Source organism: Acanthochromis polyacanthus, chromosome 20, assembly GCF_021347895.1.
Source record: "Acanthochromis polyacanthus isolate Apoly-LR-REF ecotype Palm Island chromosome 20, KAUST_Apoly_ChrSc, whole genome shotgun sequence".
NCBI lineage: Eukaryota > Metazoa > Chordata > Actinopteri > Pomacentridae > Acanthochromis > Acanthochromis polyacanthus.
Window position 1 is genome coordinate 30,553,354 of NC_067132.1, and position 13,964 is coordinate 30,567,317.

At 37.0% G+C, this 13,964-nt stretch overlaps 1 protein-coding gene and 1 long non-coding RNA gene across 22 annotated transcripts in view; both read right to left on the reverse strand.

The window, feature by feature from the left end:
• LOC110959727 (uncharacterized protein C18orf63) overlaps window positions 1-11,629 on the reverse strand; it is a 30,028-nt gene extending 18,399 nt beyond the window's left edge. The window contains 11 exon segments of the mRNA XM_051940728.1: window positions 616-802; window positions 911-987; window positions 2,189-2,285; window positions 3,446-3,539; window positions 3,542-3,557; window positions 3,748-3,824; window positions 3,921-3,962; window positions 8,306-8,417; window positions 8,540-8,596; window positions 10,309-10,387; window positions 10,477-11,629. Of these exon segments, the coding sequence (XP_051796688.1) occupies window positions 616-802; window positions 911-987; window positions 2,189-2,285; window positions 3,446-3,539; window positions 3,542-3,557; window positions 3,748-3,824; window positions 3,921-3,962; window positions 8,306-8,417; window positions 8,540-8,596; window positions 10,309-10,387; window positions 10,477-10,715 (1,077 nt within the window). The 5' untranslated portion in view covers window positions 10,716-11,629.
• Window positions 5,984-8,264, reverse strand: LOC127531405 (uncharacterized). 21 transcript variants are annotated; one of them, XR_007938530.1, is made up of 5 exons: window positions 8,042-8,264; window positions 7,690-7,953; window positions 6,854-7,557; window positions 6,458-6,809; window positions 5,984-6,413 (listed from the first exon to the last, which is right to left on the reverse strand). It is a non-coding gene; the product is annotated as an uncharacterized LOC127531405 (long non-coding RNA). The 21 variants fall into 21 exon arrangements; XR_007938515.1 differs by having other exon boundaries at window positions 6,854-7,601; XR_007938512.1 differs by having other exon boundaries at window positions 6,458-6,721; window positions 6,898-6,985; window positions 7,118-7,953.
• Window positions 11,630-13,964: the final 2,335 nt, after the last annotated feature.

Here is a 13,964-nt window from a genome sequence, read left to right on the forward strand (position 1 = left end):
GATAATTCTGAAGAAAACCCAGATAATTCTGAAGAAAACCAGATAATTCTGAAGAAAACCCAGATATGTCTAAAGAAAACCCAGATATGTCTAAAGAAAACCCAGATATGTCTAAAGAAAACCCAGATATCTCTAAAGAAAACCCAGATATCTCTAAAGAAAACCCAGATATGTCTAAAGAAAACCAGATAATTCTGAAGAAAACCCAGATATGTCTAAAGAAAACCCAGATATGTCTAAAGAAAACCCAGATAATTCTGAAGAAAACCCAGATATGTCTAAAGAAAACCCAGATATGTCTAAAGAAAACCCAGATATCTCTAAAGAAAACCCAGATAATTCTGAAGAAAACCCAGATAATTCTGAAGAAAACCCAGATAATTCTGAAGAAAACCCAGATATGTCTAAAGAAAACCCAGATATGTCTAAAGAAAACCCAGATATCTCTAAAGAAAACCCAGATAATTCTGAAGAAAACCCAGATAATTCTGAAGAAAACCCAGATATGTCTAAAGAAAACCCAGATATCTCTAAAGAAAACCCAGATATCTCTAAAGAAAACCCAGATATCTCTAAAGAAAACCCAGATAATTCTGCCTCCTTCTGGGTGTTTACCTGCAGGGATGCGGCCGTCTTCAGGCCGACTGAGTGGAAACTGGGTTTGCTGCTCAGTCTTGCAGGGAAGCCACAAACGGTGAGCAGTCGAGTTCTGATGTCGGTCTGGAAGGAGGCCAGCGCCCCCTGCAGGTCGAGGCCAGGGCAGCGCTGCACCGGCTGCAGGCGGATGCAGCTCAGAGGGTATCTGGTCAGGATGGAGGTAAAGGGAAATAAAAGCAGCAGCTGCAGGGGCTTCAGAGGGTTAAAGTGACATTAAGAGCCATGACTGATCCAGTCAGTAAGTTGAGGATACGTGAAGAGTTTCTGTCCCACCGGTCTGAAGTAGACGCTGCAGTAAACCGCCTCCTGCTCCGGCAGTCTGTAACCGTACTGGAAAAATAAAATAAAACTTTATCAGCCGGCCGTCAGAACAGAACCAGGAACATCGTTTTTAAGCTGTAGAAATAACAGCAAAATTCTAAAATTATGACATTTTAGCAGAGTTAAATGCAGTAAAACTGGTTAAAATGTCCAAAACAATCTAAAATTTGACAAATAATGACTTAAAATCGGGTGAAAATAAAAATAAATAAAAATTGTCCAAACTGACAACATCCTGTGCAAAATGACTCAAAGTTTAGTCAAAATAAGTCAAAAAATTCTACAAAATGATTTAAACTTTAGTCAAAATAAGTCAAAAAATTCTACAAAATGACTGAAAATTTAGTCAAAATACGTCAAAAATTCTTCAAATTGATTCAAAATTTGGTCAAAATAAGTTTAAAAAAAGACACAAAACTGTCAAAATAAGTCAAAGATTCTTCAAAATGACTCAAAATTTTGTCAAGTTATAAAAACATGTTGAAAACACCAGCTGTCAGTCACTAATTACTAAAAACTGTAATTTTATGGTCTCACATTGAAGAAGAAAAAAATATTATTTTTAAAAACACTGATTTCTGATGTGAACTTTATTTACATATTATTTATTTAATGGCCTTTTTTTTCTTTTTTCCAGCCAACATGTAATTTATTTATTTTTCAGTGATTTTAATACACATTATCTTTAACAAAATAAAAAACATTTAATTTGAATTATTTTGTGTACAATAAAGATTTTTCCCTGATTTAAATACAGCAAAAATGTGCAATTTTACCGTGCTACCCAATGTAAATATGTAAAATTCAGTTTAGTTTTATTCTTTTTTATTGTCAAATGTAAAAGTATTAATCATGATTTGTTTAAAAAAATGATTTTTAAAAATATATTTTTATAATCTGTCACTTAGAACAGAGGGAATCTGTAATATAACAGGAAGTTTTTCAAAAAATTACAGTTAAAAAATCTTTCATTTAGGATATAATCCATTTAAAACAGTAAATAATTAATTTTAATGTCATATAGATGAGGCTTTAGATGAGTAAACTCTGACTTTAATCAGGTTACAGGATAAATAAACAGTCCGGTGTCAGTTCCCAGACTTTAAATCACGTTTTCCATCTTCTGTCCTCACTCCTCAGATCCAGTCTGAGTCCAGCCTCCCGTTGCCATGCCAACCTGCTCTAGCCTTAGTGATGAACGGATGAATACCAGGAGGTTCCAGTGGTTCTGCAGCTCCCTGTAGCTTCTGAACGGTCCGTCTCTGGGCAGCTGGCGGCTGATGCTGATGATCTGACCTTTCTTCATGCTGAAAACACACAAACAGCAGACAAATCAAGCAGGCCTGCAGCTCCACCTGCTGCTCACAGTCGGAATAACGCCGAACTATCCGCTGAACCCTGAGCGGCTTCCTGACACGGTTTTACCCACGTCGGTTCATTTTTCTCTGCAATCTAAAGTCCTGCAGCTTCATGGAAACACAAGAACCAGGAGCAGAAATAAAAGAGGCCGGTAGTGCAGGATGACACAGTTATAAATAAATAAAAATCAGTGTCTACCTACTGCAGATATTTTAAAACAAAACTCCTGTCAGCCATCAGAATACAACCAGGAACATCTTTTCAAAATGACAGCAAACCTCTGTAGAATGATGGGACTGTTTTAGCAGCTTTAAATGCAGCAAAACTAATTAAAATATCCAAAACAACCCAAGATTGTCCAAAAAGATTCAAAAATAAAAATAAAAAATTGTCCTAACTGACAATATTCTGCACACAGTAACTCAAAATGTGGTCAAAATGAGTCAAAAATTCTCCAAATGGACTTAAAATGTGGTGAGAATAAGTTTTAAAAAATTGTCCAAAGTGACTCAAAATTTGGTAAAAATAAGTTTAAAAAAAATATCCAACTAGACATAAAATGTAGGGAGAATAAGTTTAAAGAAATTGTCCAAAGTGATTCAAAAGTTGGTAAAAAAAAAAAAAAAAGTCAAAAAAATTCAGTATCACTTAAAATGTGAACAAATGTCAAAAAAAATCTTAAATGAATGAAAATGTGTTCAAAATAAGTCAAAAATTCTCCAGAACTTCATAAAATGTGGTGAGCATAAGTTTAGAAAATTCCCAAAATTACTCAAAATTTGGTCAAAATGACTAAAATTCTCCAATATGACTAAAAATGTGGTTAAAATGAGTCAAAAATTCTCCATAATAACTCAAAATCTGACCAATAAGTCAGAATTCTCCAGAATGGCTCACACACCACACCACATTCTAAGGTGACATTTGTTTTTTTTTTTTTACAGTTTCTGGCTGATAAATGCTGTAATTTATGTGATTGTTTTGCTGTAAAAGCCTCCATTCAAACGTGGCCGTGGGTTCTTGGGTTCAGAAGGTTAAAAATTCAAGTTCTGAGGTTTGTCTTCTCTGGTGTTGTTCGTGTTGCGTCCAGCAGGTGGCGGCGTCCTACCTGGGCAGGACGTGACACCACAGGGCTCCTCCGGTGGAAGTGGGGTCGAGGACGGAGTCTGGATCGCTGCAGAACCTCCTCAGGACCAGCGGGGGAGGTGGAAGTCCTCCAGCTGGGACCACAACACCGTCACTGGTATCACTGTTTACGACTTTCTGTTCATGTTTCCTCACCCAGTAAACCATCACCCAGAACTAGTTTTATTGCTAGACTGTAAATAGGTTTAATGACCGCTCTAAATGAGCCTTTATAGGTTCTAATTAGCTGCTTTCATTTATCAGGTCAGTGTTCTGTTCTCCTACTGTAGTCGGAGGCAGTCGGACAGCGTTAGCTTCAACACTGATGCACAGCTGGCCCTCACTGGTGCTCAGCTCCAGACCTAACAAACACATTTATATCATTTTATCTGCTTATTTCATCCATCATCAGAGAAAAACTTTAAAAAACAAGAAGGAAAAATGACGGTGAAACTTACTGACAGCGTTGAGCCTCCCTCCTTCAGTCAGGAAGTCTTTTCCTAACAAAACACACACAGTGAAGCTAATGTTAGCCATGTTGTTAGCCTGTTAGCACGCTAAGCTGTTAGCATGTTAGCGTGTCAGACCTGAATCAAGACTAACATGATCTTAGTCCAGTTCCAAATCAAGACCTATGTCAAGTCTAACAAGTCCCAAGTCCAGGGCCAAATCCAGACCTGAGTCAAGTCCAACATGTTTTAAGTTCAAGTCCAATCACAAGTCAAAGCTCAATTTAAGACCTGTTACAAGACTAACAAGTCCTCAGTCAAGTTCCAACTCAAACCCAACATCAAGCTTCAAGCTAAGATTAGAAACACTAGTCCGATTCCTATTCAAGCCCCAAGGTAAGACTAGCAAGTCCCAAGTCTAGTCCCATTTCAAGCCCCAAGGTAAGACTAGCAAGTCCCAAGTCTACTCCCATTTCAAGCCTCAAGATAAGACTAGCAAATCCCAAGTCTAGTCCAATTTCAAGCCCCAAGATAAGACTAGCAAGTCCCAAGTCTACTCCCATTTCAAGCCCCAAGATAAGACTAGCAAATCCCAAGTCTAGTCCAATTTCGAGCCCCAAGATAAGACTAGCAAATCCCAAGTCTAGTCCAATTTCAAGCCCCAAGATAAGACTGGCAAATCCCAAGTCTACTCCCATTTCAAGCCACAAGATAAGACTAGCAAGTCCCAAGTCTAGTCCAATTTCGAGCCCCAAGATAAGACGAGCAAGTCCCAAGTCTAGTCCAATTTCAAGCCCCAAGATAAGACTAACAACTCTCAAGACAAGTCTGAATTCAAGCCATAAATCTAGTCTCAGATAAGACTAGCAAGTCCCAAGTCTAGTCCCAATTAAAGTCAAATTTCAAGTGCAATTAAAGAAGTTTAAGTCCAGATCAAGTTACCAAGTTTTGTTTTTAGATTTGTAAAAGTCATGACATCCATGAACTGAATCCCATTCAAGTCTAAGTCATGAGTTAATTTCTTTACACGTTACATCTTAGTTAGTGAACACAGTTAGAAATAAAAACGTAAAAAGGAGACGTCCTGGTTTCAGCTGCTGTTAGTTATTTGTTGAACAAAACACAAACGTAGAATTGTTAGTCTTTAATTGCAGATTTGTCGACATATTTAATGTTTCTCTTTGTCTTTGAACTCGGTTTGACGGCAGATTTTCCTTCAGACTCTGTAGAAGCTCTTCTGTAAACGCCCACGCACGTCTACTTTATGTCAGAGTTGGTCCGAGGTGAAGGCTCGCCCCGGTGTTGCAACACTCAGCTGTGACTTTGATCAAACGCACAAACACAACGACGGCCAAACTTTGGCCCTGATAAACTACAAATATCCTGTATGAGAGCAGCGATTACGACGTGGACTTTGCTGCTGAGGCTGACAGAAAACAGCACAGTCATTCCAACGCTGACAGTCCGTCAGTGATATTAAAGGCAGATAAGGTTTTTTGTCTTTGTTTCTGGCAATAAATCTGGAGCCAAATCTGTACACGGATACTTTTGTGCCACTTACTCGCTTTATCTAATCTGTAAACTCTATAAAGCCCTCCTTAAACAAATAAACAGACAGAAAACCACAGCTAGGAGTTTCTTCTCTGGCAACTCCGGATGTCTTTAAACAGCAGCGTCTGTTTAAGGAGGAAACGAGTCTAAAACGTCTTTATTAGATGTTAGAACACAACACCGACCTAAAACACCACCTGTTGTGTTGTGAAAACGGTTTTACTCTTTCGTGGATCCTTTGGCAAATATTATTCAGGAACAGCACACCTTGTATGACGCGTTCGATCCAAACGACACAAAAATGACACAAACGGACATAAAAAAACGGCCCAAAAAGACTAAAAATGACACAATAATGGCATGAACTGACATAAAAAAAGAGCCAAAAAGTTTTAAAAATGACACAAAAGTGGTTCGAAATAACAAAACACAAAACAACAATGGCTCAAAAAGACAAAAATGTCTTGAAAATGAGCAAAAAATGGCCCAAAAAGGCAAAAAAAAAAAAAAACACAAAAAAGAGCAGAAAAACAAAAACAACACAACAATGGCACAAAAATTTCACAAAAGACAAAAATGACAAAAAAATGTCTTGAAAATACACAAAAATGACGACAACCCCCCAAAAATGATGCAATAATGGTATGAAATGACACAAAATACACAAAAATGACACAAAAATAATGCGGCTCAGATTTGTGCTGAAAGTGACGGAGGAAGAGAGGAGTTACCTGAGATCAGGTAGTTTTAGATGAACCAATCACAGAGGAGTTACCTGAGATCAGGTAGTTTTAGATGAACCAATCACAGAGGAGTTACCTGAGATCAGGTAGTTTTAGATGAACCAATCACAGAGGAGTTACCTGAGATCAGGTAGTTTTAGATGAATCAATCACAGAGGAGTTACCTGAGATCAGGTAGTTTTAGATGAATCAATCACAGAGGAGTTACCTGAGATCAGGTAGTTTTAGATGAACTAATCACAGAGGAGTTACCTGAGATCAGGTAGTTTTAGATGAATCAATCACAGAGGAGTTACCTGAGATCAGGTAGTTTTAGATGAATCAATCACAGAGGAGTTACCTGAGATCAGGTAGTTTTAGATGAATCAATCACAGAGGAGTTACCTGAGATCAGGTAGTTTTAGATGAATCAATCACAGAGGAGTTACCTGAGATCAGGTAGTTTTAGATGAACCAATCACAGAGGAGTTACCTGAGATCAGGTAGTTTTAGATGAACCAATCACAGAGGAGTTACCTGAGATCAGGTAGTTTTAGATGAATCAATCACAGAGGAGTTACCTGAGATCAGGTAGTTTTAGATGAATCAATCACAGAGGAGTTACCTGAGATCAGGTAGTTTTAGATGAACCAATCAGAGAGGAGTTACCTGAGATCAGGTAGTTTTAGATGAATCAATCACAGAGGAGTTACCTGAGATCAGGTAGTTTTAGATGAACCAATCACAGAGGAGTTACCTGAGATCAGGTAGTTTTAGATGAACCAATCACAGAGGAGTTACCTGAGATCAGGTAGTTTTAGATGAACCAATCAGAGAGAAGTTACCTGAGATCAGGTAGTTTTAGATGAACCAATCAGAGAGGAGTTACCTGAGATCAGGTAGTTTTAGATGAACCAATCAGAGAGGAGTTACCTGAGATCAGGTAGTTTTAGATGAACCAATCACAGAGGAGTTACCTGAGATCAGGTAGTTTTAGATGAACCAATCACAGAGGAGTTACCTGAGATCAGGTAGTTTTAGATGAACCAATCACAGAGGAGTTACCTGAGATCAGGTAGTTTTAGATGAACCAATCACAGAGGAGTTACCTGAGATCAGGTAGTTTTAGATGAACCAATCACAGAGGAGTTACCTGAGATCAGGTAGTTTTAGATGAACCAATCACAGAGGAGTTACCTGAGATCAGGTAGTTTTAGATGAACCAATCACAGAGGAGTTACCTGAGATCAGGTAGTTTTAGATGAACCAATCACAGAGGAGTTACCTGAGATCAGGTAGTTTTAGATGAACCAATCACAGAGGAGTTACCTGAGATCAGGTAGTTTTAGATGAACCAATCACAGAGGAGTTACCTGAGATCAGGTAGTTTTAGATGAACCAATCACAGAGGAGTTACCTGAGATCAGGTAGTTTTAGATGAATCAATCACAGAGGAGTTACCTGAGATCAGGTAGTTTTAGATGAATCAATCACAGAGGAGTTACCTGAGATCAGGTAGTTTTAGATGAACCAATCACAGAGGAGTTACCTGAGATCAGGTAGTTTTAGATGAACCAATCACAGAGGAGTTACCTGAGATCAGGTAGTTTTAGATGAACCAATCAGAGAGAAGTTACCTGAGATCAGGTAGTTTTAGATGAACCAATCAGAGAGGAGTTACCTGAGATCAGGTAGTTTTAGATGAACCAATCAGAGAGGAGTTACCTGAGATCAGGTAGTTTTAGATGAACCAATCAGAGAGGAGTTACCTGAGATCAGATAGTTTTAGATGAACTAATCACAGAGGAGTTACCTGAGATCAGATAGTTTTAGATGAACCAATCACAGAGGAGTTACCTGAGATCAGGTAGTTTTAGATGAACCAATCACAGAGGAGTTACCTGAGATCAGGTAGTTTTAGATGAACCAATCACAGAGGAGTTACCTGAGATCAGGTAGTTTTAGATGAACCAATCACAGAGGAGTTACCTGAGATCAGGTAGTTTTAGATGAACCAATCACAGAGGAGTTACCTGAGATCAGGTAGTTTTAGATGAACCAATCACAGAGGAGTTACCTGAGATCAGGTAGTTTTAGATGAACCAATCACAGAGGAGTTACCTGAGATCAGGTAGCGTCCGGCTTTGTTCCAGCTGGGAGACAACCTGGTGACCAGAGAGAAGGACACACAACACTGGAGGACACCTGGAAACACACACTGTGGAGGGCCCAGCTACACACACACACACACACACACACACACACACACACACACACACACACACACACACACAGATTTAATCACAACAATCAGTCCGTCTATTACTGTATAAATCCATAAATCTATTGATCCACCTGCAGTCTGTGTCTGATTCCAAACATCTGGAGGATTCCTCTCTGGAAAAAAGAAATCTGCACAAGAAGAAGAAGAAGAAGAAGAAGAAGAAGAAGAAGAAGAAGGAGTTTTTAAAGAACCTTCATCTGTTCAGTAAAAACCGTTCACTGTATCACTGTTTATTTATTCATTAATTTATGAACATTTAAAACAACTAAAAATGTCCATTTTCCTCATTTTGTGCCATCACTGTGTAATTTTTTTAAATATTTTTGCGTAATTTTTTGTCCTTTTGGAGAATTTTTTGCATCTTTTTGTGCCGTTCTTGTGTTATTTTCATCTTTTTGTAATTTTCATCTTTCATGTGCTTTTTTTGTTCTTTTGTAATTTTTTTTGAATATTTCTGAGCCATCATTTTTACCTTTTTTGTGTCTTTTTTTTGTCCTTTTGCATTATTTTTTAGGTTTTCTCAGCAGGATAATGAGGCCAGAGTCACATAAATGTTTATGTTACACGATGTGTGTGTGATTAAACAAGAATGTCCGGAATTCAGACCAACTATTTTGTTTGTGTGTCGACTCTTCCTGAGTGGAGACATGCAAACACACACATTAGCAACACAAACACACACATTAGCAACACAAACACACACTTCAGCAACGGAAACACACATTAGCAACACAAACACACACATTAGCAACACAAACACACACATTAGCAACGGAAACACACATTAGCAACACAAACGCACACATTAGCAACACAAACGCACACATTAGCAACACAAACACACACATTAGCAACACAAACGCACACTTTAGCAACGGAAACACACATTAGCAACACAAACACACACATTAGCAACACAAACACACACATTAGCAACGGAAACACACATTAGCAACACAAACGCACACATTAGCAACACAAACGCACACATTAGCAACACAAACACCCACATTAGCAACACAAACGCACACATTAGCAACACAAACACCCACATTAGCAACACGAACGCACACATTAGCAACACGAACGCACACATTAGCAACACGAACGCACACATTAGCAACACAAACGCACACATTAGCAACACAAACGCACACATTAGCAACACAAACGCACAGTCTGATAGTGGAAGAAGTGTTTGTTTACCTTTTCCGTCTCTTTTTATGTCATATTGAATGTTTTGTGTATTTTTGTTTTAATTTTTTGTGTCATTTTTGTGTATTTTTGTCTGATTTTTGTGACTTTTGTGGAATTCTTTCCTGTTCTTCTGTCTTATTGTGTCACTTTTACCTCTTTTGTGTCATTTTTGCCTTGTTTTTATCATTGTTGTGTAATTATCGCTTCTTTTTGTGCAATTTTTATGGAATTTTTGCCTTGTTTGTATCACTTTTGTGTCAGTTTTGACTTGTTTGTGTCATTTTGTGCTATTTTTTACAACTTCATGTGCCATTGATATCTCAGTTTTACATCTTCTTGCGTCACTTTTGTGACTTTTTGTGTATTTTGTGTCTTTTTGATTCAATTTAGTATTTTTCTGTGCCATTTTTTCTCTTTTTGTGTCATTTTCTGTCTTTTTGTCTCTTTGTGGGTCGCTTTTATGTTTCATTGAGCCATTTTTACATCTTCTTTTGTCATTTTTGTGACTTTTTGCGTCATTTTTGCCTGTTTTTGTCGTTTTTGCCTATTTTTGGGTCATTTTTGCCAATTTTTGTGTTGTTTTGGTCTATTTTTGTGTGACACAGTTAAAAGTGTTGAGGGGGGTGAAGCGTGTGTTTCTTACAGCCATGACCGCTGTGATGTCAGTGAAGGAGTCCAGAGCCGGAGAAGCCAGAACCTCAGAGAACAGCAGCAGCAGCTCCCTGTGAGGAGACATCAGAACGCTGCATTCAGGGGAACCGGGAAAACACGGCACTGTCCTTCAGTCTGAGTTGGAAAACCACTAACTCACCTGCAGGTCTTGATCTGTTTGCTCCTCGGCTCCTCGTCCTGATCCTGAAGACTCAGAGTGACACAAACCAGCTGCTTCAGATCTGGAAGTCCGAGGAAAAACAGCGACTGCTGGACGCCTCCACTCATCCTGCTCACAGACACACAAACACAACCACAACCATCCGCATTACCGGCAAAACACAGAGTCTGGCTCAAAGTATCAGGACGCTGCACAGAGAAAAAAACATTCAAATACATCCAGACAAAACACCAAATGTAGAAGAGCTCAAAAATACAACAACAAAGAACAAAACAACCAGATAAGAGTCCACTCGTGACTTTTGTAATTATTTTTTGTGTAGTTATTGCCTCTTATGTCACTTTTGCCTCTTTTTATGTAATTTTTGTGAATTTTTCAGACGTTCCACACAGATTAAATAAACTGTGAGACACTAAAGCGTCTCAGTGATGGTGGATTTTAGTTTAGCAGATATCTACACTAAAACAAAGACAAAATGAAAACCGTTACAACGCTTAAATGAACTTAAAAGATCTTTTACTGACTCAAATATCAGGTATTACTAATATTTGCTGGTTATTAACTTCTTAAACACAAAATTACGGCTGAAATGTTTCCTCAGTTAATCCATGAAGTGAATGACAAAAAAATGTAATCTGTAAAGCGATAATATGATATTTTCATAATATTCTTGAGCTGCGTGCTTGTGAGAAATCATTGCTTCTTTGTTTTGTATAACTGTAGACTGAATATCTTTGGGTTTATGACTGTTAGTCTCACAAAAAAGTGCAAAATGACTGAATGATAATGAAAATATTGTTTGCATCCCTTTTTTATTGTTGTCACTGACTGATAATTGAGTTAAATAATAAATATAGCACTTTTAGCTAACTTACAATCAAAATGACAACATTATGACACCATACAAGTCAAAAAACAAAGTCAAAAATGTACTAATTATTTAAAATAACTGGTTTAAAAGGTTTTCTTTGGTCTCGCTCACCTCCTTGTACCTCCTTGATCCAACAAAAAGTTTAACAATTAGCTAAAACAAGCTAACGCTAACAAGAAGCTAGTGGTAGCTAATGCAAAACAAAATTTAAAACTACTAAAATATTCCCTTTAGCTAAACAATTCTTTGCTTTTTTTTATAACTGTAAGCTGAATATCTTTTTGTTTATGAGTGATAATCTCACAAAGAAGTGAGTCAAAATGACTAAATGATAATAAAATACTGTTTGCACAACTTTTTAAGTTGTTGTCACTGACTGAAAATTAAGCTAACCGATGGAAATAGCATTTTTTTAGCTAACATGTAATCAAAATTACAACATTTTTGACACTTTACAGAGAAACGGAAAAAATACTAAGGTATTAAGTAATGAAAATAATAGTTGGTTAAGGTGATGAATCAGTGTCACTCACCTCCTTGTACCTCCTCAAAAGAATGCAGTTGTGAACACAACCAAGAAGCTAGCGGCAGCTCATGCTAAGTGAGCTAGCTAAATATATATATTTTTTACACTTATATCTAAGCCACCAACGTTATGTTTACACTTACACGAGACTGTTCGAGCTGTTATCTACTGTGAGGACTCTCTGTTTGACTGTAATTATGACAAAAAAAGGACAATTTGAGGAAAAAACTTTGATATTAAAAGCAGCTTTAGCCAAAGATGGGTGAAGAGTGGAGAGGAGCTCTCACTCCTTCTTATTTATACAAATATGATCAGAACTATAAGCGTCGATTTTTATTACGATTTTAAAATCTGAATACCAGAAGTTTATTTCCTGGTTTATATGTAGTTCGCAGTGACTATAGCTGATTGTTTAAAGGCTTTTGTGTTGTTGTTGTTTTCACACTGAATCTGACCAGTTTTAGACTAATAAAAATAAAGAAATACATGAAAATTAGTATTTAACAGAGTGTAAAACAAACTCACATCAAACTAAGCTCAGATTTAACACTGTTAACATGAACCTGACATCTACAACTGGTTAAAAAAAAAGCAATGATTAACAATAACGTGTCCTTTTAACTCATGTAAATCAGTCGATCTCCATTATTATTCATACTTTTGTGCCTTAGCCTTGATAGTTACTTACATTAGCAGGGTTGTTCTCTAAAATTAAAGATGCTGTAGAATCTTAGCCTTAATATGTAAATTAGTGAAGTTAATCTTCATTAATATTAATACTGCAGGATCTCATACTTAATATGTAAATTAGTCAGGTATTAACCTGACTAATTAAGGAATGATTACACAAGATATTGTGTAATCATTCCTTAAATGTGAACATTTTAGCATTAAAAGAAATGAAAATTTTGGAGTTCTGCTTATTTATAGGTTTCTATGCTCTGTTTTTACTGGTCTAGTCCATTTGGAATCAAACTGGACTGAAAGAGTATTTTCTGGAATTCTGTAAAACTGTGATTTGACTTTAAAAATGCCTTCAAAAACCTGAAAATTGAAACAGGGAAAGTTGATATTTACAGTGTTGGTCAGAGTCTCTTTGCGTTTGTTTCAATTAGTGTTTATTTATTTTTTTTATTTTTGTCAGTTTTTTTCCTACACAAACACCAGAGTGTGTCCAGTACCTGATCGGTACGTGAGAGACATGAACGGAGCCGTCGCTTCGCGTGAGAAGCGGTTTTTCCTTGAAAGCTGAACTCCAGTGAACTTTCGCCTCGTCCTCGCCCACAGTTCACATGACGACAGGCGGCCAGCTGACCAATCACAGGCCCCCACAGCCAGCAGTGAGGGAGCGGTCAGCCAATAGGAGCGGCAGCGGGACAGAGGGGGGCGGGCTCAGAATGTTTGTGCCAGGAACTGGGAAACGCCGTGAAGCATGCGCAGATCGACCCGCTCAAACCAGGAAACGCAGAGCGAGATTTCAAAATAAAACACAACTCCTCAAAATATTACCTTCAGACATAAAAATTGAAATTAAATTTAAACTATTTAAGTGAGTATGAGCCTGCTTTAAATAACTGTATTATTATTATTAATATTGTTGTTGTTGTTGTGATCTTTACCGCTAACTTCAATATTTATAGTAGTCAGGTAAATTCATATTTTATATAATATTAGAGGGCCTGAATTTATAGAATATTGTCGGGTAGCTTCAGTACTTTATATAATAAAAACATTGCTAAGCTTTAATTATTCAATGTATTTCATATTTAACTTAGTCAGGGAATTAAAATAATGATAATTTTAAATGATAAATTGCAATATACCATTTTTTAATAATTTCGCAGAGTGTTTACATAATAATAAATTAGGATTTTAAACGTAATATTTGAACTTGTTGCAGAAAATTATATAACAAAAAAATCTAATTATTTTTTGTTATGTCTTGACCTTTATTTTAAAAAATATTCAGGTGAATGTGTATTTTATATTGTATTGTTTAAATGTTTTTTAGGTAAATAAGCATAATTAACAAAGCATTGCATTTAAATTAATCAGGTCCATTTTAATTTT